At 41.2% G+C, this 25,335-nt stretch overlaps 2 protein-coding genes across 2 annotated transcripts; one reads left to right on the top strand and one right to left on the bottom strand.

Moving 5' to 3' along the window:
• The first annotated feature begins 319 nt into the window (after nucleotides 1-319).
• On the top strand, nucleotides 320-780 carry LOC103981951 (uncharacterized). The gene has a single exon (XM_009398726.3). It carries the CDS (start codon nucleotides 369-371, stop codon nucleotides 771-773), a length of 405 nt encoding a protein of 134 aa, XP_009397001.2. The 5' UTR covers nucleotides 320-368; the 3' UTR covers nucleotides 774-780.
• Nucleotides 781-19,435: 18,655 nt separating this feature from the next.
• On the bottom strand, nucleotides 19,436-22,667 carry LOC103981952 (uncharacterized). Its single transcript, XM_009398728.3, has 5 exons — nucleotides 22,076-22,667; nucleotides 21,775-21,957; nucleotides 21,608-21,691; nucleotides 20,250-20,331; nucleotides 19,436-20,156 (listed from the first exon to the last, which is right to left on the bottom strand). The coding sequence occupies exons 1-5, from the start codon at nucleotides 22,517-22,519 to the stop codon at nucleotides 19,720-19,722; spliced, it is 1,230 nt and encodes a 409-aa protein (XP_009397003.2). The 5' UTR covers nucleotides 22,520-22,667; the 3' UTR covers nucleotides 19,436-19,719.
• Nucleotides 22,668-25,335: the final 2,668 nt, after the last annotated feature.

The raw sequence follows: 25,335 nt of genomic DNA, 5'->3' as shown, positions 1-25,335 counted from the left end.
ATGAAGATGCTTCAAAGGAGAATACCCATTGATTTAGAATTCGTTCGAATCACACCATCAAGTTGACTAAGAAAGAACTCGACCAATAAGGGTGAGTTGAGATCTATCTATCTTCACTGAATTTTGTTGTAATCTCAATGATGTGTCTTTTGAATTCATGCACATCCTTACAAGAAACCTCATGGAAACCACCAAAGGCATCATAAGATTGGCCCCACCATATTAGAGGAATCCAGCATGTCTCCCTTTATGCTGCCCTAAAATGAGGGTCACACCTTCACTTTACGAACCCAACCCATAATATATACATCACCTTCTCAATCTCTAAGCGTACCGCTAATTCGCCTTCTTTGTGTGTCTCTCTCACCATGGCATATGAAAGAAGACAGTCCTCAGTGTGTGCTGCCTTCACGCTCTCGCCTCTTCCATATCATGTGCTGCTGATACTGCTAATGGTCCTCGGCCTCCTAAGTCTCTCATGGTTCTTCAACTACGAGTCCTTCATCGACGACGCAGAGGAGCAAATGAGTTGGGCGCTCCTGGTGATCCCGGTGTTGCTTATCCTTGTCATCCGATGGCTGTCCTCGATCGAGAGGCTTGATGACAGCCTGCTTGGCCTCTTCTCGTACGACCATCGCCGGAGGAGCTACTACAACGGCAGCAACGAACGACCGCAGGTGGGAAGCTCGCCGTGGGGCGTCGCGGCAGTCGTCGTCTTGTTGCTGATCCTCGTCTACTTCCAGTCTAGTTTTCAGGATATGTGGGGGCCTTGATTCTCTCTCTCTTATATATATATATATATATATATATATATATATATATATATATATATATATATATATATATATATATATATATATATATATATATGCTCTATTTACTTATGGGTTATTAGCTGACATTATGATAGCCTAAAAAAGTGGGGGAAGATTTGTAATATATAAGAAACGAGGTGGTTCCACATTTGTTATTTATATTAATGGATAAAAATTGAAAGATTCATCATATGAAAATGAACAACGAGTTTTGTTAACTGAAACACAAACTTAAAATCATTTTGTGTATAATCTCATATAAAAGAATTGTTTTTTTTTATGCTCTTAAGATCGAGAAATATCAGCAGCACGCATTCTCTTCCCGTCCAAAATATTGAGATATATAAGATAGTTATAAATCAATTAGTTTTCAAAGTGATTCTTTCATTTTATTAATAGAATTTTTTTGTCCTCTAAATGTTCTTCAAATCTAAATATCCTTACCAACACTCCCTTCATCATCAATTTTTTATCATATTTTACCTCCCATAAGAAAGTATATTTTATCTCATGTTATTTTGAATCTTCATCACCCCCTTCCTTTCAAACTTATCTACTCATCTCATGTTATTTTGTTAAATAAGAAATTCTTAACTATTTCTAGATAAATTTTTTTTCTTCAAATTTATAGTAAAAGCAACTGACGATATTTTTGTTGAATTTCTAATGGGTAGTTTTTCTAAAGAAATCTTTATTAATTAGTTTTTATTAAATAGTGCCCCTCCATTAAGAACTTTTCTAGGAGCTCTTTTTTCATGAATGAATAAATATGCCCCCTTGATCTTCAAATTTATTAATTGATTTATGTCAAATAAAAGGAGTAAATAACCTCAAAGAGAATTGGATAGATCCAGTTTAATCTTCTTCCCAATTTTTCTTCTTTCATTCCTCTTCTCCATTGCCCCTTGGCTCTTTATTCATCTTTATTCTTCTTCTCCTCCTTTATTAGTCTTACATTCTTTTTCTTTTGTCTTATTTTACTCCATCACATTATCTTTATCATCGCTATGCCCCTTCTTTCTTCTCTTTCTAGGAGTAGGAGGAGAAAGAAGAAGAAGAAGATAAGAAGGAAAGATAAAAATAGAATGATGTGGAAGGGGTAAGACAATGGGCTGACCTAAATCAGTTAAAAAAATAAAAAAAATGATTGGTATAGAAGGTAAAATTGGGATTAAAAAAATTATCCCTATGTAAATTCTTAATAGTGGGGCATCATATGATAAAAAAAAAATTAGTGAGGATTTTTTAGGTAACTTAAATAACTTATATTATGATAAGAAAATTTTGAGATTAAAATAACAATCCATAATAAAAAATACGACACAAACATAAGAGTAAAAGTAATCCAAGATTTACTTGGTTCATATTCCTTATCTATATCCATCCAGAAAAAAAAAAAATTTAAGTAAAAAATAATTTATATGACTTAGTTCAAATTTAATCCCAAAGTTTCTTCTGTACCCTCTCACATAAGTATTAAAAATATATATTTTATAGATTTAATAAAAAGTACTCTTAGGATCTTCAAACATACATGGTGTTTACAAAATAATAAATTTTAATTTTTTTAATATTTTTCTTTACAAATAATTATTTTCTTATTTAAATTTTTTATCCTTCCAGGAATCTGATTTTAGAAATAAAAAATACTATCTAGTGGCTCGAAATTGGAGCAATGTCCAAAGCCGAGCCCATATTGTCACGGACTTAGCTGGTTTTGCCTAAGCCGTGCGGCACCCTTGCGTGTCCGTCCGCAAAGGTCAGCCTCCCCGAAGCCTCCCATTGTCCCTTAGGACCACCAAAAGAGAGAACGGGTTAGAGAGAACGCCTCAAACGGGATCCACAAGCAAACATGTCCGAAAAACACTTCATAGACAATGCAAATTACAAACAGACTTTACAAGCTCTGAACAGTGGCACAACAAAGGGTAAAATGGTCCATTACAGACCGAAAGCTCTCTCACGTGTCCACATGACACAACCTTTATTTACAAGCCTAAAGAGGCCACCAACCCAACTAAAATGGGACTTATAAGCCTTCGGCCGCCCCTTTACATTCTGTACAAGGCACGAACATGCCAAAAGACACGGACACACATAAGCATTACATCCAACGTCTTGTTGAGAAGTTTGTCCGTGACATTCTCCCCCACTTATCCCTTCGACGTCCTCGTCGAAGCCTTTGTGAACACTGCAACTCTTCGCCTTTGCTGAGTCTTCAATCTTCTGCTCCAGCTGCAATGCGCCTCCTGGCTCCCAGCTGCTCTCCGCTGCTGTTTTTGAGTAGTCGAACCTTTGATCCGCCATGCTGCTTCAACTCACCAATGACTCTGACTCTGGTGTGGGGTTGGCTGAGTTGTGTTGATCCTCGTTGATTCCTGCGGATCCACCAAATGAAGGAAAAGACCATTCTTACTGCGCCAGTTTCTCAAAATTTCCACATGCTGCTTGAATTGGGTGGATGCTTGTTGGAGCTTTAACGAGCATCGCCTCGCAAACTTCTAAAGTTTTGGGTCCTTCCTCCACAAAATATGCTCATTGACTCTTCTTTCAGTTAGTTGTCGCATCCAAATAGGTTCGCATCACTTCCGCTTTCGATTGGCATTTCGTTGGGAAATGAGGCGGACAATCTACTCTCAGTAGCACTGATCACCGTTGGTGAGGATTTGACAAGTATTGTCTTCCATTATCTTCGAAGGGTCTTTGAACTTGTGCAGAGCTCCTCTGCTGGATAGATAAGAGAATTGGGGTACTCGGTTTCGCCCATCCTCTTAAGAGTTGAGAAGGCAAAGGTTACTTGACTTCGCCCGCCTCCTCGAGGTTGTACTTCACGCATCGAGCTGGTTACTGGCCTTCGCCTGCTCTTTGCTCACACTTCTGAAGCACTTGAAGTGTTTGCACTCCTTGCGTTGAGTTAGTTACTGTGATTCACCTTCTCAATGCCATTGAACTTCTGGAATGCAGGAAGTTTTCACCCCAACTTGGAGTAATTCTCTGATAGATGAGGTCGCCTCTGGGATTGTACCGTCTTCTCCATCAACCCTGCCGCCTACTCCACTGAGTAGCAAAGGTACAGCACCGCGTACTGCCTGCTTCGTTCCTTGGTCGTGCACTCTTGCATGACCCGAAGTCCTTCACTTACGGCTATCTTGATGAGAAACTTGTAGACACCGGTCTTACGAAGTTTCTTGGCCTCTGCCCTTCAGCCTTGTCTCGGTACTTGGAGATTGCCTCTGCATGCTCCACCTCCTCGGCCCCTTTCACGACCAAACGCTCTCCCTCCGTGAGAGCAAGGGATCAATGACTTTGACGGAAGTCCCGCCTCTGCGGTACCATGGCGCTGCCATGCCTATGGCCCTACTATCCGTCGCCTCGCATCTGAATCCCTTTTCTTCACGATCAGTAGAGATGTCTCTGTGGCACTCCTCTGAGTCCACCTCCATTCTAACTGATTGCTTGACTTTGGGTAGCTAAGTCCCTCTGGACTCATCGTCGCTTCCTCGCCCCTTTCGACCCCCTGCTTCAACACCTCTGTGTTCTCCAAGCAGTCTGTTTGGTCGATGGAAAGACAGACTGCAACTCTCATGCATGGCCTCTGCCATCGCGTTGTAGGGTTTGCACCAATTCTGTTCTCCTTAGCTTCCTTGGTAGCAACGTTCGCTTACTCGACCTTGTCCTCTGACTTGTCGGGCTCCCTTAAGCGAATATGAGCTCTGGAGCAGTCCAACTCTCCAACTGCTTCGATCATACCTCTGCATGATCAAGTCCCTCCCATGGAACTCACTGGTACTTGCATTCAAACTTTTCCCTTGGTGGAACCCAGCCCCCATATGCTGATGACCAAGGTTTTCATCCGATGCAAAATTCGGTGCACGCCCGGAAGACCCGCCTCTGCGGTACCATGGCCTTCACTCCTTGAATCCATAGCCCTTCTTGCGGTCGTGTTGTTCACCAAAGCGGAGCTCCCAGTAGCTCCCGATCATACCTCCATATGATCTCATCCCTCACGGGACAAGTTGTGTGTATCGCATTGCCACGAACTGTTCCACCACGATCCGCTGCACCATGTCGCCTCCTGGTGACATCTCCATTGCATTCTGATCCTTGTGGAATAAACTCGAATTGTGAACCCTCCATGTGTGTGGCCTCCGCCAATACATCGCAGGGACTCCTCCAACTTCGATTTTGTTCGCTCCTTTGGCAATCGACCTTCATCCACCCACTCTTGGGTCACACCTAGATGAAGCACCGCTCTAGGACAGTCCGTCGCCTAGTAGCTCCCGAAGTCCACCGACTTCACTGTAATTTGTGCACCATTGTCTGGATCCTGGGCCTCTGCCCCTACCAGCACAATCTCCGCTGCGCACCGCTTCCTTCCTAGCAACTCGAATGGCAACACTGTGGCATATTCTTCAAGAGTACCCGCTTCTGCGTCCTCTTGCCCCGTGCTAAGGCCTTCTGAACCCAACTTCGCCTCCGCAAATTGAGTCGCCTTAGTTCCTCCATCAAATGCTTCTCCGAGATAAGGTGCATGTGCCCCAAAGCTCCCTTCGTCTTTGGCATCATGCAAGATGAGTCCACTCCGTCAGAATGAAGGACCCATGGAACAACATGATCCTGCTCTTGCCTCTGCAAGAGCTCATGTCCTTGACCTCTGTCTAAGAAAAGCACTGTGCCTCTGCTCCATGTTCCAACTTCTCTGTTGGCTCCCTTCATGCGGCTTGGGTACTTCACCAAGTTACACCCAAGTTGCTCCGCTCCTCGTTTTTGCATTGAGTCGATGGTGGCCCTCGTGCCCACCATTCCACGGGTCAACCCTCCCTTGAGTCCGATCTCATATCGACTCCAAGTGTGCCTTCATTTGTGTTGCTCCAGGTCGCTCCCCCACTTGATCTCGCAATGCATCCACCAATACATTCTCTCGAGCGAGATCATGCGGCAACTCCTCGCTGCTTGCTCGGCCCATTGAGCTTCGTGGAGTTGTTGTTTGTGAGGTACTCCTCCTCAACATGTGAAGTCCGTCTCACATGATTCTCCCTCTGGAGTACCGAGACTTATCCCTCCTGGATAACTATCCCGTTGGAGCAACATCTCTCTTCGTTTCGGAGACCACCATCCCCTTGGACTACTCCGATCTGCTGAACAAACTGTGCATTGTTCTGCCTCCTGCAAACGCACTTGCTAGATTGCGACTCCCCGTCAATACAGCCCCCACTGCACCCCTCAAGGCCTAGCAACATGCTGAACTCGTTGCACACTTCAGCCTCCTACGGACGTAACCTTCACATGCCGAAGAGAAAGTTTCAATGCTCCATGGCACCGAGTCTCGGCCGCCTTGGGATGGCCACGAACATTCCGTCGTCCGCATACAAGCCCATGCATGAGTACCAAATTCTTCGAGTTAGCAATTCCCCTCACCTCTGTGAGCTTTGCATAACTCTTTTGGTCGTTGAGCAACTCATTCCACCTTGGATGGTCTCATTCTTGCCAAGCGCCTCGCTTGCCTAGAGCACCATCAAGTATAGTTGTCAACGTTGAGCCGTAGCTCAAACTCAGCCATCCCAACCTTTGTGCGCTCCAAATTCTTCAAAGCTTGCCTGTTCTCATGGTGCCTCTTGCGCGAAGGGTTGGCCATTCCTGTGAATGCCAATCTCAGATGCCCGCTCCTCTGAGCGACTCTTTTCCCTACATCTCCATGCCCGTTTTCCCCCAAACGGTCGCGCGTGTGCTGACTGCCCTCAACGCAGCCCCGCTAGGTCCCCCACGTTTGTATGCTAAGTGTTTCTATGAGTGCTTGTCCCGCTCTGATACCAAATGTCACGGACTTAGCTGGTTTTGCCTAAGCCGTGCGGCACCCTTGCATGTCCGTCCGCAAAGGTCAGCCTCCCCAAAGCCTCCCATTGTCCCTTAGGACCACCAAAAGAGAGAACGAGTTAGAGAGAACGCCTCAAACGGGATCCACAAGCAAACATGTCCGAAAAACACTTCATAGACAATGCAAATTACAAACAGACTTTACAAGCTCTGAACAGTGGCACAACAAAGGGTAAAATGGTCCATTACAGACCGAAAGCTCTCTCACGTGTCCACATGACACAACCTTTATTTACAAGCCTAAAGAGGCCACCAACCCAACTAAAATGGGACTTATAAGCCTTCGGCCGCCCCTTTACATTCTATACAAGGCACGAACATGCCAAAAGACACGGACACACATAAGCATTACATCCAACGTCTTGTTGAGAAATTTGTCCGTGACAATATGCCATACGTGATCCTTAGGCATTCTAAGGAGTAGGTCAACGCCACAAAGAAAATGAACTAGTGATAAAAGTAATATTGTTCTTAAAAAAGTGGCTAAAACATTCTGTCATGATTGTGCATTTGTGATGGTGCTAAAAAATATTTTGTCCTGATAGAAGTAATCATAGTAGGATTACTTTTTAGCTTTAACTTGCATTAAGTTAGGTAAAGTTTGATGCCTCCATTAAAGGATAGACGCACTCCCTGGAGTGAGTGCTGTCCCATTCCGTGCCAACCTCTCTCCACTGCTGCAACAACATCAAAGAGTTCGAGCAAAGATATTATTCTAGTTCTTCGTATTAAGTTTACAATAAGGGAAGTCATAGGTGGCTATTGATTTGATCCACGTATCCAGTAGATGACAAATGATCGACATGTCGATCATTTAAGGCTAAAAATGGAACGCATGATTGACACCTCATGATTGACATGTCTACACTTGTGACTCACACGTGGATCACTTAAAGCTACATAATGACACATAGCTGATACCAAGGTTCGTAATACCGTATCGTACCGATATTTTGACTTGGGCTCGGTACCGATATGGTACGGTGTACCGAGCGGTACACCCAGGTTGTACCGAGCGATATACCCAGGTGCACCGAGCATTGTAGCACTGCTATAGTGCATTGCTACAGTGTACTGATGCACTGTACTGTTACTATAACAGTACACTGCAACAGTAAACTGCACTATTGTAGTGCTACAGTGCATTGTGCTTCTACAGTGCTATAGTACACTGCTATAGTCGGACAAGTAGCGGGCGGTCCGCGTACCGTTAGCCTGTCAGACCGGTACGTACCGCCCGTACCGAGCGGTACGATTCGGTATGGCAAACCTTGGCTGACACCATGTCCCTAGGCTAGGTTAAGCCAATTTTGGCAAGTGCCAAGTTCGACTCACCTAAATACCACTATCTCGATTCAATTGGAGAATGATGTACAATCACTCTCAGTAACTACAAACGATCACAGGAGTAACAGTCTTCAAAGTCCTTATTAAAAGAACCCCCTAAATGTATTTCCTTCGCATTGAAAGTTTTCTTCAAGTACTTGTTCGATCCGTTGGAATAGTCTAAACTCGATGTTGACTTAATTCTTAGAAGAGTATTCATTGAAAATATATTCAACTTAGTTTTGCAAGTTTAGTACCTCTAAGCCATCTAAGACTATGACCTATATTGAGATGGGTACAAGAAAAACCTTAGTTAGTTCTGAAATTAATTCTAGTTTAGACAATTAGAAACTACATTGACAATTAAGCATTAGAATGAGGGCTTGAGATATCTCAAGAAAACTTTCTAGGACCTTCTCGGTTAAATCATGAGCACCCGAATCCAAATAGGATGAGTACTGCCTTGTTGAATGCCCCTTTTCAGTGATTGGACTCGTACCAGCCACTTTCCAAATTCTTGATTCTTTATTTTTATATCAATCATTCCAATCTTCAATAGTCAACACACCACCACTTAATAAACAACCAGCTTCACCAACCCAAATTATAACTATTCCGGTTGAAACCTTTCATAACCTAACCCAACAAGTTCAATTTCTAATGGGGATATTCCAAACTATGATCCCTTACCTCTCAAAACTCATCTAGATGGTACAACAGGAGCCACACCTAACTCCACTTACTCTACACCTTCGTGTTCTAGACCCCACGTACTAAAGCTCTCAACTTAGTGGTGAAGTAAAGGCCTCTTTCAAACAATATATCTCAAGAGAACAATCGCTGAGCTATAAGTGTCGTCCGTGTGACATAATACATATTCTTTTTTCTTATTATATATTTAATAGTTTTTCACTCTATATTACTTGTTACATATTATGATGTCCATAGATTTTTACAATGAGAATCAAATTATGATGAGATCACGATAATGAGATCGATTCACTTTTAAACATAAACCCTAAATAATCCTGGTCATAGGTTACTCGAGAGGGACATTAAGATAACCAGATAGACTTGTGTGTTGTATACCCATCCATATGATAGAGGTGGTTGGTATCATAGTTGCTCATGTAGGGACACTAGGAATACAGTGCAAGTGTTTATTGGAGAATAAGTTCACTAATTGATTTGCTCACAAAATATTGGATGGTTGATGATAACTCATTATTAGACAATGATTCCATCATCCCAATGGTATAATAATGATAACTCATTATTAGACAATGATACCAAGGATGTCTTATATGAGTACTTCACTCTTTGATACCAAACTTATAAACTTAAAAGTTTCAGATCCAGCACAACTAATCATTAGGAGTGATAGCCAACCTTACGAGAGATATTGAGTATCGATATAGGATCATCCTCTCTCAGTATCATGAGAAAAATATCTCATATATTCTTGCTCAGGCAAATCCTTGGCTAGGGTCATTCAGATTGAGAGAGAAAGAGTTCTCCAAGAGAATCCGATTAGAGTGAGACTCAAGTAGAAATCGTATAGGCCTAATAGCATCATGCCTGGTATACAATCTCTGGGTTATTAGATAGATAAGGGACTATAGATATATGATAATTAAGGATAGACATGTCCAATTGATTGAATTCTCTTATATCGTTTGGAGATTATGGCGTAGTGGCATAATACATCCACAATCAATGAGTCGAGTGAATTATTATGGGGATAATAATTCACCAAGTCAAAATGAGTTCTAATAGGCATGACTCATGGCCAACTCGATATTAGGCTTAGAGGGTCACAAATATATGATAGTTGTTGCGAACGAGTAGAGGTTCAGGGATATCCGTTGAAGTTCATGTCTTATTGGATATTCAATAAGCCTATGAATTATTAGATCCTATGGATGCGATCTAATAAGAGCCAATGAGAGATTATTAGGTAGAGACCCACTAATCTAAAAGGCTTGGGTGGTTGATGGAGATTTAGTACCCAATAGGGCAGGATCTATTAGGGTTAAGTTGATATGAGACCTTTATAAATATAAGAGAACTAAAGAGCCATAGGCTAGACCCATTTTGGCTGCCACCTCCTATTCTCCTCTCCCCCTCTCATCTTTAGCCAACAGCCCCTATTTGAGGCATGTAGATAATAAGAAGTGTTGGCTCATTCTTGATTATGTGGTGTACGTAGCGAAGAGATTTGAGCAACGATTTGAGGATCATCTTCACAGCCTATATCATATGGATCACCATTATAGAGGAGGACAGTTGACTTTCTTCATCATCTCTTATAGATCTGTAGGTTTTAAAGGATATATGATCTCTCTATGTAACACACATCCCTTAACACACGTGGTTTTTTGATTTAACGGGTTTTTACGTACCAATCTTCATACGACGATAAAACCTTCTTTATTACAAGAAATTCTATGATTTTTATTTTCTATTCTTTCACTGCACATATGATGTCGCCCTAGGTTTTCGAACAATAGTATTGGAGCCGGGTTATTCATGCGAAAGATTGGTTTATAAATTGCGTGTGTTGTGTTTAATCGCGTAGAATTATTTTTACGCGATTGTTGTGATTTTTGTCATAATTTTGAGATCTGGACTACACATCTTCTCATTGCTAAAAAGTGCTTTAGATCAATGTTTTATCGCCAAAATTATTATCGCAGAATAGAGGAAAAGGGGCCGCAACTATTGTTGGCCTACAGTTTGGCCGAAGGTTGCTTACAGCCTTGGCCGAGAGCACATCTTGTTGCTCTCGGCCTATCCAAAGGCAGCAAGGCCAAGAATAGCAAGAGTGCTCTTGGCCTAGGGGAAGGGAACCCTTGTATCTAGGTTTCTTGGCTGTAAGGGGCACCCTTGGTCCTGGCTATATGGGGTAACCTTGTGGCCAGGTTTTCCTGGCCACCCATGCACGCCCTACAGCTAGGGTTTTTTTAGTTGTAAAGGCAATGTTAGGGGCCAGGGATCCCTGGCTGCCCAAGACAGTCCTATGACTAGGGTTTCCTACATCCCCTAGGGTAGGGTATCCCAAAGGGCTGCATAAGAATTAATTGAATAATTTAATTAATTAATTATTATTACCTAGTAGTCCAATATAATGATATATACATATGATGTATGATGTGGACGGATGATCATAGACCATGTGATATGATATATGTGTGTATTATGATTATTATTATTATTAGAGCTTGTCAGCCTCTACTTTTCCTCGTTTATTGTTGGGCCTACGTGCCTGTGATTATGTTATAATTACACAAGAAGGTGCAATGGGAGCATGAAGGTGATAGCGGGACCCATGAGGTTGAGACAAACGATCATCACATATAGAGATGCACCGAGATGCCAACGGAATCGACGAGAACAAAATGAATGATCATAGGGCATGGAGATATGCCGATGCACACATAGATCGTGATGTGAGTGATTGGACCCACTAGCTCGGGCTTGATCATATTAGACTATGGTCCATAATTATATGATGTAATTGCTCATGTGATGTGTGATTGCTTATACACATACTAGATATGTATATATATTTGCATGTGATGTAGATATATATTAAATATGTATATGTGTGACAGGAGATTGAATCAAAATCTCCTCTCTCGATAATATTAAGTCAGTAAACGTGAGGTAATTAGACTAGACCTCTTTTAGTTGTCACCTTCTATTCTTCTCTCTCTCTCTCCTCCTCAGCCAACAACCCCTATTTAGGGCGTGTGGACAACAAGAAGGGCTGACCCCTTCTTGATTGTATGGTGCACATAATGAGGAGATTTGAGTAGCGATTTGAGGAGCATCTTTGTAACCCCGACCATATAGATTACCGTTAGAGAGGAGGACAATTGATCTCTTTCATCCTTTCCCATAGATCTATAAGTTTTCATAGATATACGATCTCCCTAAGTAACACACATCCCTTAACATATGTGGTTTTTCAATTTTTCGGGTTTTTGTGCACCAATCTTCGCACGATAATGAAACCTTCTTTTCTACAGAAAATTCTAGAATTTTGTTTTCTATTCTTTTGTTGCGCATATGATATATGTTGGGAAATCTTAGGGACGACATCATATGCGCGGCGGAAGAACAAGAAAACAAAATCCCTGATTCCCAAAGAGATATTCGTCGTCGTGCGAAGATTGATGCGCAAAATCCATAAAACTTAAAACTGCTTATAGAGTATATTGTGTTACCTAGGGAGATCGTATATCCCTATTTCTTTGCAGATCCTTAGGAGAGGGTGAAGGAGATCAAGCGTCCTCCTCTCTAGCGGTGATCCACACAGTGGGCTGCGACGACGCTCCTCAAAACTCCAGGCCTGCTCTAAGGTGGAGAGGGGGAGGAGAATAGGAGAGGCAAGCAAAGGCTCTAGCCTATGAGGCTCTAAATCCCTCATGTTTATAGAGGTCCCCTATCAAACCCTAATGGGTCCTCCCCTAGTGGGTATTGGATCTGCATCCAATAAGACAAGGGCTCTATCGGATATCTCATATCCGAACCTCTACTCATTGCAATGCATACCATATGTCTGTGACCCTCTAGGCCCAATATCGAGCTGGCCGTGAGTCATACCTGTCAGAACTCCTTCTAACTCAGTGAATTATTATCTCTGTAATAATTCACTTGACTCATCGACTACGGACGTACTAAGCCACTACGCCGTAGTCCCTAGACGATACAGGGGAATCTAATCCATTGGACCTGTCTGTCCTCAGTTACCGTGTACCTATAGTCCCTTATCCATCTAATATCACAGAGATCGTATATCGAGCATGGTGCTGTCAGACCTATACGGTTTCTACTCGAGTCTCGCTCTAATCGGATTCTTCTGGAGAACTCTTTCTCTCTCAACCCGAGTGACCCTGGCTAGGGATTTGTCTGAGTAAGAACATATGGGATATTCCTCTCATGACGTCGAGAGTGGATGATCCTCTATCGACACTCAATAACCCTCGTAAGGTCGATTAACACTCCCAATGACCAGTTGTACTAGATCTGGGACAGTCAAACCTATAAGTCTGGTATCAAAGAGTAGAGCACTCATACAGGACATCTTTAGTGTCTCAAGTCTAAGGATCAGATACATCACTAGGACTACAGAATCGCTGTCTGACAATAAGGCATCATCAACCATCCAACATTCTGTAAGCGGATCAATCAGTGAACTCATTCTCCAATAAGCACCTGTACTGTATCCCTAGTGTCCCTACATGAACAGCTATGAGACCAGTTGCATCCATCATATGGACGGGTATACAGCACACTAGTCTGTCCGGTTATCACAATGTCCCTCTCGAGTAACCTATGACCGGGATTATTTAGGATATATGTTTAAAGGTGAATCGATCTCATTATCATGATCTCATCACGATCCGATTCTCATTGCACAAATCCAAGGACATCACATTATTATGATCTCATCACAAGCAAAAAGATTATGTATCAAGTCACACGTGCCATCACTCACGTGATTGGCTTGTTGGACACCTATGACTAGCAATATCGCCCTAGGTTTTCCAATAACAATTTCCCTCGTGAGCCATTCTATAATCCTCCCCAAGGGCCTAAGGGACTAAGAGAATCAATTGCTCAATCAATTGAACTCCCTATAGATGTTCGTGTTAAACTTTATGAGATTGACCAACTCTTAGAGGACATTAAGAATTATATCAAATATGAAAAACAATTTGTGACCGACCTACTTAAGGTCTCGCTTTGTGAGAAGCATCGTAGAGGAATAAATTTCCCAAGGGTTTTGAATGCCAACATTGGTGTTGTTTGGATGACAAACTCTCTTATGTGTCGCACCTTCCTGATGACTCTACGGGTGTTTGATAAGATAATGATTCTATAAATTTCCTCCAAAGTCAATTTTATCTTTCAAGTAATTTGCCAAGGAATTCGAATTCAGCTTCATTAGTTATAAGTCTTCAACCATACATCTCTTTTGGTAGTATGCCAATAGGACAAGGAATCACTAGGAAGTTATACAAAACGATTTAAGGATGAAGTAAGACTAGTGGCATATCTAAGCTCGTTTTCCCTTATCAATGCATATATTGGTGGCCTTCGAAAATCAAAATTTATTTATTCAATTATCACTCGAGCTCCAACTACATTCCTAGAGTCATTGTAAGAAACAAATTGGCATATTATGGTTGAATATATTATTATTGGGAAAAGGAGCTCAGATAACAAAAAGACAATAAAGGAAGAAAGAACCGCATGATCGAAGACACTAGATCAGTCATGAAATGAAAGACCGAGAGGAGATCGAGTACCCCTCGTTTGGAGTTCACCTTACTAAATACCTCACACACTGAGGTATTCATATAGATAAGGGAGAAGTGACTCCTCCATGTATCTCATCCTTTGTGTACCCCACCTACTAAAAGAAATCAATTAAAGTTTTGTTAGTTTCACTGAGACCATAGGCACAACATGAAGGATCACTATGATATAATATAATAAATCAAAGAACTCATTCAAAAGGTGCATCTACGTTGTTGTCTCCACGTGGTTCGAGAAACATCCCCAAGATCTCAAGGATCCATCGAGAAAGATTGACGTAATAGTTGGGGGGCCAGCATCAAGAGGAACCAGCGCATCTGCCCTTAAGACCTATGCAAGGGAACTCAAGTAAAGAGATTCCATCCCTTGGGTGACCCTCCCATTGTGCTCAGGGAGGAGGTAGAACACATCGATCGTTAATGCATTAGTAAAAAGGATCATAATAGATATTAGAAGTTTTGCTAACGTCTTATTGGATGCCTAGTGGTTGATGTCCCATTTGCACTAGTAAAAACCATGTTCTTGTTGGTTAATGTCCCATCTGCATACATTGCCATCATCGGACACTCAACCCTCAATCATCTCAATGTATTGCATGACCTTGAAGTTCCCAATTAGTTCTAGGGTTGAGGAGCTCAGAAGTGACCCATGAGAGTCCCACTAATGCTATATGATATTGATTACAAACCTAAAGAAGACATCCTCTTCATTCAGTATAGTTGGACCCAAGGGTGCTAATGCCTTAGGTTGCTTATTCAAAAGCCAAAAAACCCCTAGTTGAGATCCCATTGGATTCGTCCAAGCCTGGTTGGATAGTCAAGATTGGCTTGTCGCTATCCAAAGAAAAAGACTGAACTCATTAACTTTTTTGCATCACAACTTTGAGGTTTTTGCATGGATGCCTAGTGACATGCTTCAGATCGATGGAGTCATGGTTCAACACTAGCTTAGCATTAACCCTAACTATTGGCTTGTCCAATAAAAGCCTAGGAGGTTTGCCCCATATCGACAAATGATGATTGGAGAAATTAATAAATTATTATATGGTAACTTTATTTGTGAGATTCATTGTACAAAATGGCTCGCTAATATAGTTCTTGTAAAAAAGAATAATAGAAAGTGGCATATCTACATTGAGATCATAACAAAACTTGTCCAAAGAATAATTTTCTTTAGCTTTGGATTGACCAATTAGACTCAACCTTTTGGTCATGTACGGCTCATCTTCATAGATATATTCTTATGTTACAATAAGATAATAATGGCATACCAAAGAATAATCAACAAGATGTTTATTATTGATTGGGAATTATATTCTTATGTTACAATAAGATAATAATGGCATACCAAAGAATAATCAACAAGATGTTTATTATTGATTGGGAATTATACCGCTATAAAGTTAGGCCTTTTAAACTCAAGAATACCAAAGCAACATATCAAAGGATGGTCAGCAATATGTTTCAATCCCAGAAAGTAGGAACATGGAGGTATAAATAGATGGTATATTGGTCCAAAGTTGAACATCCAACACCCACTTACCCGACCTTTATGAAACATTTGCCACTCTCAACAAATTTCAAATGTGGCTTAATCCCTATAATTATGCCTTCAGTATTGACTAAGCAAATTCTTGGGTTTTATAGAGTACCGAATTGTGACTGACATCAACCCTGAGAAAGTATAGACTACTCTCAACATGAAGCCTCCGACTTCCATAAAGGAGGTGCAACAAATAACGAGATGAGTCACCACGTTAAGCCAGTTCCTCTTAAAAATGGTTGATTGATATCTACTATTTTTCAAGACTCCGAAGTGGCTGAAGGATTCCTAATGGATCGAATAGTGTCAGGTAGCATTCGAGTAACTTAAGGAATATTTGATGGTGCCACCTAAACTATTGAGTCCCAACCTAAGAGAGGAGTTGTAACTCTAATAGCCATAAGCTTAGTCTTAATCTGAGAGCAAGACAAGATCTAAATGCTAGTGTTCTATATCAGCCATGATACAAAGACATAATATTCGAGCTTTAAGAAGCTCACTTATACCCTAATCTTGGTGGCGAGAAAACTCAAGTCATACTTTCAATCTTATCATATCATTATAACGATAGATCAGCTGATGTGACAAATCCTCTCGAAGCCTTATGCTACTAGTTGACTCTTAAAATGGTATGTAGAGCTCAACGAGTTTGACATATCATATCAATTGTAGACTGTCATGAAAGCTTAGGCTTTGGCCAACTTCATTATTGAGATGACAATTATGGACGAGCCACTAGGTGACACTTAGCCTTGGGATTTGCATATCGATGGTTTGACTATTACTACAGACGAAGGTATAGTACTCATCCTTCTATGCTCGAATAAAGAGATATCTGAACACTCGCTTCAATTTGGATTTAAAGTAACCAATAATGAAGTTGAGTATGAAGCTTTATTACCAAGACTCTGTATTAATAAAAATATATAAGTAAAGAAGGTAAAGGTATACAACCACTCATAACTAGTGGTCAATCATGTCAATAGAACCTATGAAGCCCAAGATTATGTGATGGCTAGCTATCTTATAAAGGCCAAACAGATTATTATTGATATCTCTTCTTCAATAGTGAGCAAATTCCTTGAAATGAAAATATCACTATTGATTTGTTATCAAAGTTGGCTATAGTAAAGCAATTGACTATAAAAAAAGTAATGGTAGAAACCTAGGAGCATAAGCGAGGATGAGGTTTCTTCCACCTCCTTCAAGTCTACTTCGATGGGGACATCCTATGCTACCTTAAGATAGGGGTTCTGGCTACCAACCCCAATAAGTCAGGAAAGTCCAAAAGCATTAAGTATGATTCTGTATAATCCACGGTAACTTTACTAATGATTCTTCACCTAATCGCTCCTCCACTATCTTTATTTAGGAGACCCTGTCTACGTCCTTTTTGAAATCTATGAAGGAATATATGGAGAACATATTGGAGCATGCTCATTATCATTTAAAATCCATAGGAAAGGCTATTATTGGCTAACACTTTAACACGATACACTTAAATATGTGTAGCACTACAACTGATGCCAAAGCAACACCTAAATCCAAAGGCTCCCTATAGCCAAACTGACCCCTATGAACTTTGGCTTGGCCATTTGCTCGGAGGGTTTAGATATCCTTGGTCTTTTTCCCCTAACTATAAGTCAAATGAAGTTCTTGATAATAGGAGTTGACTATTTCACCAAGTTGTCATGGACAAGTCTAGACACAATGTGTTCAATATAATGCTTCGAACTGCTCTAAAAGCATGGGAAGAATGAATGAGGCAACATGCCATACTACGTGGCAACATGTCATTGCACTAATTACAGGGTCTAAGCAACTCTTGCATAATAACATTACCACCTATGGATTTGGTTGACATGCTACGTAGCAACATGCCATTACGCAAGGCTGAAAAGATACTCATGACAATCTTCTAAATCTTCGATGGTTCAGGGAATCTCCATATAGATGCATAGAGGATCACCATGTCAACGTTGTAATAAGTCATCATTGCGAAAATCTCGGAGGAGATAGAATCCTGCTAGATTTGACAAGTACTTGAAATGACATGTCCATTAGAGAATGGGATGAAAATACCACACGTGCGGATGTGACTAATATCTCAAAACCTAAAGCGATGTCTTCTCAGCAATTAAATGACCGAATGCACATACCGATAATATATAACCGGAATGACCAAATGTATATATTAGTGGCATATAATCAAACGACCAAATATGCATATGGATAACACAAAACCAAATGGCGAAATGAGCATATCAACATTGTGCAGCTGAATGGATAAATATGTATATCAACACGCAACCAAATAGTCTAATATATATAGTAGTGATGAATAATCGAATGGCCAAATATATATATTAGTGAAGTGGATATCAATGACATATAGTCAAATGACTGAATGTGTATATCAACTGAATGTGCATATCAACGATGTGTAATTAAATGACTGAATGTGCATATCAACGATGTGCAACATAATGGTTGAATGCGTATTTCAATGCACTTATTGACGATGCGCAGCCAAACGATCGAATGCGTATCATCGACATGCAATTGAATGGTCAAACTCGCATATCAATGACCCATAGTTGAACGGGCAAAAACATGCATCAAACGATGCACAACTACAAACAATTACCATCCACCCCCCTTGCAATATCTACAGTCTTGGCCAAAGTCGTTTCTCGGCTTGATAGCGCTCGCATGAGCCAAGAAGCAAGGGGGCTAGTAATACGTGGCTAATAACTTAGTCGACACATTAGGGCTATATAGATGTCACGTGGCTAACATGTCGATCATTCGAGGTGATGAATGGAATATATGCTTGACATCTCATGGTTGGCAATGCGACTCCAAGAAGATAACACATGGCTGACAACTGACCACCTGAAACTACATCGACGGCACATATCTGACACCACATGTCCCCAAGCAACTCGCCATGAGTGCTGATGATCTTGGGACTCTCGGTTCTCATAGCCTTTTATAAAAGGACTCCCTAAGTAAGTTCCTCACACATTAAAAGATTTCCTCAAGAGCTTATCTAATTCATCCAAACAATTTAAATTCAGATACCTTGATTTAACTTTGCAGATACCTCTAGGTTAGCAAGACAATGACTTGAGACTGACACAGGGACAACCTTCGTCTCCAAAATTCATTCCAGCTCAGGCAACAAAAAAATGCACAAACATGAAGGCATGTGATAGCAAGTTTAGAAAGGAATAAAGAAACAATTAATCTGCAAAGGCTATATTACAAACAACAACTCAATTCTTTTTCAAGGAATCTAAGATAATTCAAATCTAAATTAGCAATAATACATGTATCTACTTATTACTGATCAATTTAAATCTTCGCTCATTTTCAAAACTAGTTGAACTCTTGATTTTTTTTTTAAGATCCAGCGAACACACAGTTCTCTTCCAAGTGCATAGCAATTTTACATGCATTTATTGGAATAACTTCAACAGCATGCATATCACTTTCTAGCATACCAGAATGCTAGTATGGGTGGCAGGAGAAGTGGGAACAAATATGGGAAAAGCAAAAACAGCTAACTAAAATACAATATGCAATTTGCAGAAATTAACATTCAAATGAGTTATATGTCTCCTTGGAGTGGAAACAAATTGGATTTCTAACGATTCTTGGATTACTTCCTATGTAGGATCGACTGTATACATGAGATGAACTCTAAATTTAATATTCCTCTACAAACACAAGACAGAAAATATAAATACTTTCTCTCTCATATATCATCTTTTTACCAAGATGATTTGTTGTAGAGATGTTTGAATGATTGATCATGATATTTAATTTCCTCTCACAATCTCTTCCCTGGTTTTGCAAACCTCCTTGCTACTCCAAAAATAACAGCCTTGGTAACCAAGCCATGGTCAAGGGTGCAGGCAAGAGCTACAGCACCACCAACCACAAGAAACTTGGGTATGTTACAAGCCCAGTGCTTCTGCTTCTCCACTTCAACGACATCTGAGGATGAAACAGGATTATCTTCAAATGACCTCAGATGGTCAGCATCAAACTTAGTGGTGATTTGTGCCATGGAAGAACTCCGAGATACTGGCTCGTTGGATGTCCTAGCAATCTGGTAGGCTCGGAAACCGGGTTCAACCTTCTTGACGCAACCCCACATTCCCTGCCTGACACCTAGCTTTGCAATTTCCCATGGGATGCCCATATCCTCATGGTGAAAGAGTAACACCTCACAAGCAGTCATCTGGCCATCTCTCTTTGATGCAACTGACCCAACAAAGATCAGAAAACATGCATTTGTCATTCAAGAGGCTAATCAGCTGTGGAAGAAGAAAGAGAACATGGGACGAGGTTATGCACCTGGGCGAATACACCAACTGGAGTAATACAAGTCAACACGCCTCGGTTTGTTGTGTCGAGGAACAGAGGAACATGGGACTCCCTGAAATTTTTTAAGGAAATATCGATAATTAATTCAACAGACTACAATGATTAAAAAATACACAATGGGGTAATATGAATGAGAAATGTAACTTCATAATTGCCAACGGCAAACTAACATGAAAAATAGCATCATAACATGTTTGCATTAAACAAATTATTATAGTTCTGATCTTAGCCCAATAGGTGAAAAAAAATACTAATACCGAAACTTTTTAACAAGTTTTAACCTTGTTAAGGACTAAGAGAAAATGCAACACCACAAGTTAGGAACTAATTGAAAAAGCAAAAAGTATTGATGCAGTCTGATGGATCAAAAGAAGACACATATATATCATATATAACAGACAACAGCTAGAATCTAGATGTAGATCAACTGGATTTATACCAGGACAAAGTGTGTTGAATTGGACAAGACAACATCAGCTGTAGAATTATCATGCCCTGCTGGGTATCCAATTCAAATTGCACTTAATTATTCAAAAGTATAGCTATGCCTTTTGCAGAACCCTGGTCTGTAATAAAAATAGAAAGACCACTCAGCAGCATGTTGTATGGCTTAACATCAATGCAACTTTTCTACAAGCACTGAGTTCTTAGACCAAGGGCAAGAAGAAAAGGAACCAAGGTATTTGCACCAACATTTTCTTCTGATTAGGTTGTTTACATTTCCAATGTTTACATTTCAAGTGGTTATCTACTTGAACATTATGTTTTTATGATAAATTAAAAGCATACCCTGCAACAGTTATTTCGAGTTTAGCCAAATGTATCTACTGATTCATATCTGTCAATTAGCTTGTGTGTGCCATCTGGCTGGTAGGGTGTTTTGAAGAGCTTAAATGCATTCATATAATTTTTTTTTTCTTTTTGAACATTGGATATGAGAAAAAAAAGAGCCTAAGGGAAAAACTTCTTTTCCTTTTTTCACTTGAACTTTTTGGTTTCCAAGAAGGTAAAGTGGATTTTCACCTTGTTTTCTTGCTCCTCTTCATAGCTTAAGGTTGTGTGCAGCTGTCAATTGCACTAGTGTTGTAATTGTTTTCTCAAATGATAGTGTTTCTTTGTTGTAATTAGGGGATGGGAACCCAAATGCCAGTATGAATATTAGGTTCAATGAGAATGTTTGGTGTGGCATACTCCACATTAAGAAGAACAAAATTCTCAGTGTTGAAGCCTTCTACATAATTTCTTCAAAATTCAATCTCTACGGTAAGTACTATAATATGGTGAACCTCTAAACAAGAATATATGCAGTAATTATATTTACTACAAACCTTTGTTACACAGTAGTAACTCCTATCTGATTGCCATATCCGACGACCAATGATATACTCCCTATCGCTGCAGAAAAAGGGAAACTGCATAGAGAAGGGATGTTAAGCGAGAATAGCAGATAGCAAATGCTCAGTTCCACTAAGAATATCCAAGAATTAGTTCGCACCTTTCGGACCCACTGAACTACCATTGCCCCTGTGGATGGACACTCCTCCAAGGTAGAATATTGAAGGAGCATGTCATCCCACCCATTCTTGATCCGGAATTCGTCGTCCCAAAAGAAGTCCCTCACCATTTCCGGCGTCGCATCCTCGAACACGGAACTGCTACGATACTGAGGAGGGCCGGTCTGCCAAATGTTTGCAAGATACATGGCACATGAGAACCCCAATATCGAGTAGGTGAAGAATCAAACTGTGGCATATACAATTAGGGATGCAAGTGTGGAGGCATGTCAGATGGTCTACCTGAGGATCTCTCTGCCAGGCCTGGTAGCTCATGTTCGGCAACGACTTCTCCATCATCTTGCGCCACGCCGGGCCACCATCGGTCATCTCTACGAGCTTGCACAGATGCTGCAGATCCTTTTCAGTCACCGCCGATTTCTCGCCATCCGGCTGTTGGGGGACTGAAGAGCCGCCGCTGCAGCTCAGCAGAGAAGCCATTGGCGGATCCAACGAGGGCCCGCCCAACCCATCTGATGGCGGCGAGCAAGCCACCACTGAATCGGAAGCTTTCTCGCCACCTGCAGCGATGCCGGTGGCCCATCTCGGCCGCCACGCCCACCCTAGCAAAAGCCCCACGAGGGCCGCAATCCAGAGCGGGGCGGCCAGGATCGCGAGCTCTGCCACCACGCCGCCCATCGTCGGCTTTCTCAACACCTCCGTTAGCGCATCCACAACCAACCCCATGAGTCGAACAAGGTATTCTAGTGGCCAAAGATCTTGTTAACTCCGAGAAGGAAATCAGAAGCGGTATGGAGGAGAGGGGTTGGACAGGGTTGCGAGGAGTGGAGAAGAGCGAGGAGCTGTTGGTAGGTGTTTAGTGGGGGAAGACGAAAACGATGATTTATACGGGTGGATGATTGGAAAAGTCATTTAAAGGAGCAAGCGGTCTCGTGCGGCACGTTTGTTGACTCGTGGGAAACGCGGTGGCCGGTGCGAGGAAATCTTGACCATGGAGGGTGACAACGCAACATGTAAACTCTAAGGTGGAACTCGTGCTTTTCTCCGTCCTAAAATTAAAATTAGGGTGTATATTTAATTTTTTAGTTCGACTTGGTTGGTTTTTGTTCAATATTTCGTTTACCGATTTGATCAATTGTGTTCTTCCCTTGGTTTTTTATGTAACCAGTTAATAATTAATAACTTTTTTTATGAATTTTGTCACGTATATCATTTTTAATATCACGTATATAATTAATAATTTTCTCCGTATATCATTTATGAATTTTATGTAACCAGTTAATAAAAAAAATGTAATATCATTTTTGTCACGTATCGATCTAAATATAATAAATTATTCAATTAAGAAAAGATAATTATTGATTAAGACTGGTGATATACCAAAGATTGATTGTTTCAAACCTCAAATTAAGGTTGATCGAACCTCGCTGTGGTAAATGTGGTGGCTTATTCTTCTTCATGAATTTGCCTCTGAAAACTCGCGCCATGTGAACCCCTTTTTTTCTCTATATTTTGAAGCAATCAAAAGCCGTACGCGATCGAAGAAGGTTTCTTTTGCGAGGCGATGATCACGAGAAAAAGGGTCTGCTAGGGTTTGGGATATTGGGGAGGCATGCTTCCATGGCCACTGATGACAACGGCCTCCTCACGGGCCGACGATGAGTCACTGCCCCTTCACTCCTCTGCAGGCCCCATGGGATATGGTCTCCCTCGCCGCGATGCTGTTGGTGTCTGTCCGGTGGTGCTCCATGCTACTAGGCATGTCACTGGCGTTGGGTTACAGCGTGGCTTCAAGGTTGTGTGCATTCCAATAGCAGCTAAAGCGAGCAGGACCGGCGGACAGCCGCTCCCTTCCTCTCTCCCCGCGATTGATCCGCCTGAGACCTCTCCTCTGTTGGCTGATTCTTCGGTTTTGTTGGCCGACGATGATCCTGATTTGTCGGTGGCCGAATTGCATGTTGTCACTCCCGATCTGGCAGCACCTTTGGCATCCGGATCATTCCCACCGGCTTCTGAGGCTTCCTACAAGGTTGTTAGTTCTGGCCTGACGCACAATGCTGTGACGATAGTTGTGGCGGCTTCGGCGCCGATCAATTTCGGGATATGGTCGGCCGGTGGTGTTTCCCTTTCCCCTCCGGCGGCTTTGTGTTCTCCCATGGGTGCGGTCGCGAAGGACCCACTGCCTCCGTTTTCCTCAATTGCTACGGCTCTTGCGAGGCTCCTCCCTTCTCCGGCCAGTGCTAGGTCTTCGCTTCCCCACGGTAATCTGCGGCAGCGATGGTGCTCCGGATGTGGATCTTGCACCACCGACGCTTGCGATTGACTCCCCGCCGACTGTGGTTCTCACATCGCTTGCGGAGGTCCTTGTTTCGTGGGGCAGAGGAGTCGCCCCCTTTTTGGCCGTTGATGGTGGCGTCGTCTCCTCGCCGTCGGGGATGGCTCTCCTTGCTACTTACGGCGGAGGCGTCGCAATCCCCCGTACCGACGGTGCTTCCTCACTGGGGACCGCTGCTTCCTTCCCCTGTACCGAGGAGAGGGCCCCACCTTCTTCCCTATGCTATTGCAGCGGCAGCTCCTGTGCATTACACCCCATGGGGTCCGGCGAGTTCCGCTCAAGAGCTCCCTTTTTAACTTAACCCTCCAAACCACAGAAATATCTCCCCTTTATTTCATACAGCCCCCTCCTCGCAAGAAGATGTTCTTCAAATCCAGGCTTCTGATGTGGATATCCTTGAGAGGGAGGAGTATGGAAGGATCCTTTGATTAGTTATTTTGTAGACTCTGTTTGTCAATTCCTCAGTGTTCAAAATCGAGCTCATTCCCTTTGGAAATCGTCTGGTTCCTTGGATGTCATCTTCATAAAAATTGAGTTTATCTTCCAATCCAACCTTGAGACTATGACCTTCATTGATTTTTTTGTTATTCGTATCTGAATAAAAATATTTAATTTTTTTTAATATAGATGTTTAAATTTTTTAGTATTATTATCAGTCGTATAAGAAGATCCTTATTTCATATTTTGACTTAGGCTGATAGTAATGTAGTATTTTTCAGTATAAGAAGATGTTTAAATTCCCTCTCATTTTGATTCAGTTGCATGTGAGATTGGGCTTATCAAAGGATCTCTCTATTTATAGCTGATAGTAATGTAGTCATGACAACCTCTAACAAATATAACACTCGCACAAGTTTTTAAGTGGTTAATGAGTCTGAGGTGGAGGTGAAAAAAGATTGAACGTCTACATATTCAAACTTGATTCTTATTATATTATATTATCTTTATTTTTTTCATCTCTATTATTTTTATTTTTTATTAAAAAATTAAAACTCATGTAATAATCATGACAAACTCTAACATGATCTAATTTAAAATAATTATATATATAATGATAGAGATAATATGTCGTCGATCAGAACTCAGGGATTGAAAAAGAAAAACAAAAGATAATAAATCGATATATTAGTTGAAATTAAAATAAAAAATAATCTTTAAGTTGTGCAAATAATTTGACTAAAAAGTTCTCTTCATTCACACTTTAATT

This window comes from Musa acuminata, chromosome BXJ2-4, assembly GCF_036884655.1.
Source record: "Musa acuminata AAA Group cultivar baxijiao chromosome BXJ2-4, Cavendish_Baxijiao_AAA, whole genome shotgun sequence".
In the NCBI taxonomy this organism is placed as follows: domain Eukaryota; kingdom Viridiplantae; phylum Streptophyta; class Magnoliopsida; order Zingiberales; family Musaceae; genus Musa; species Musa acuminata.
Note: the sequence above shows the minus strand (reverse complement) of the source record. Positions and strands in the feature narration are given on the sequence as shown.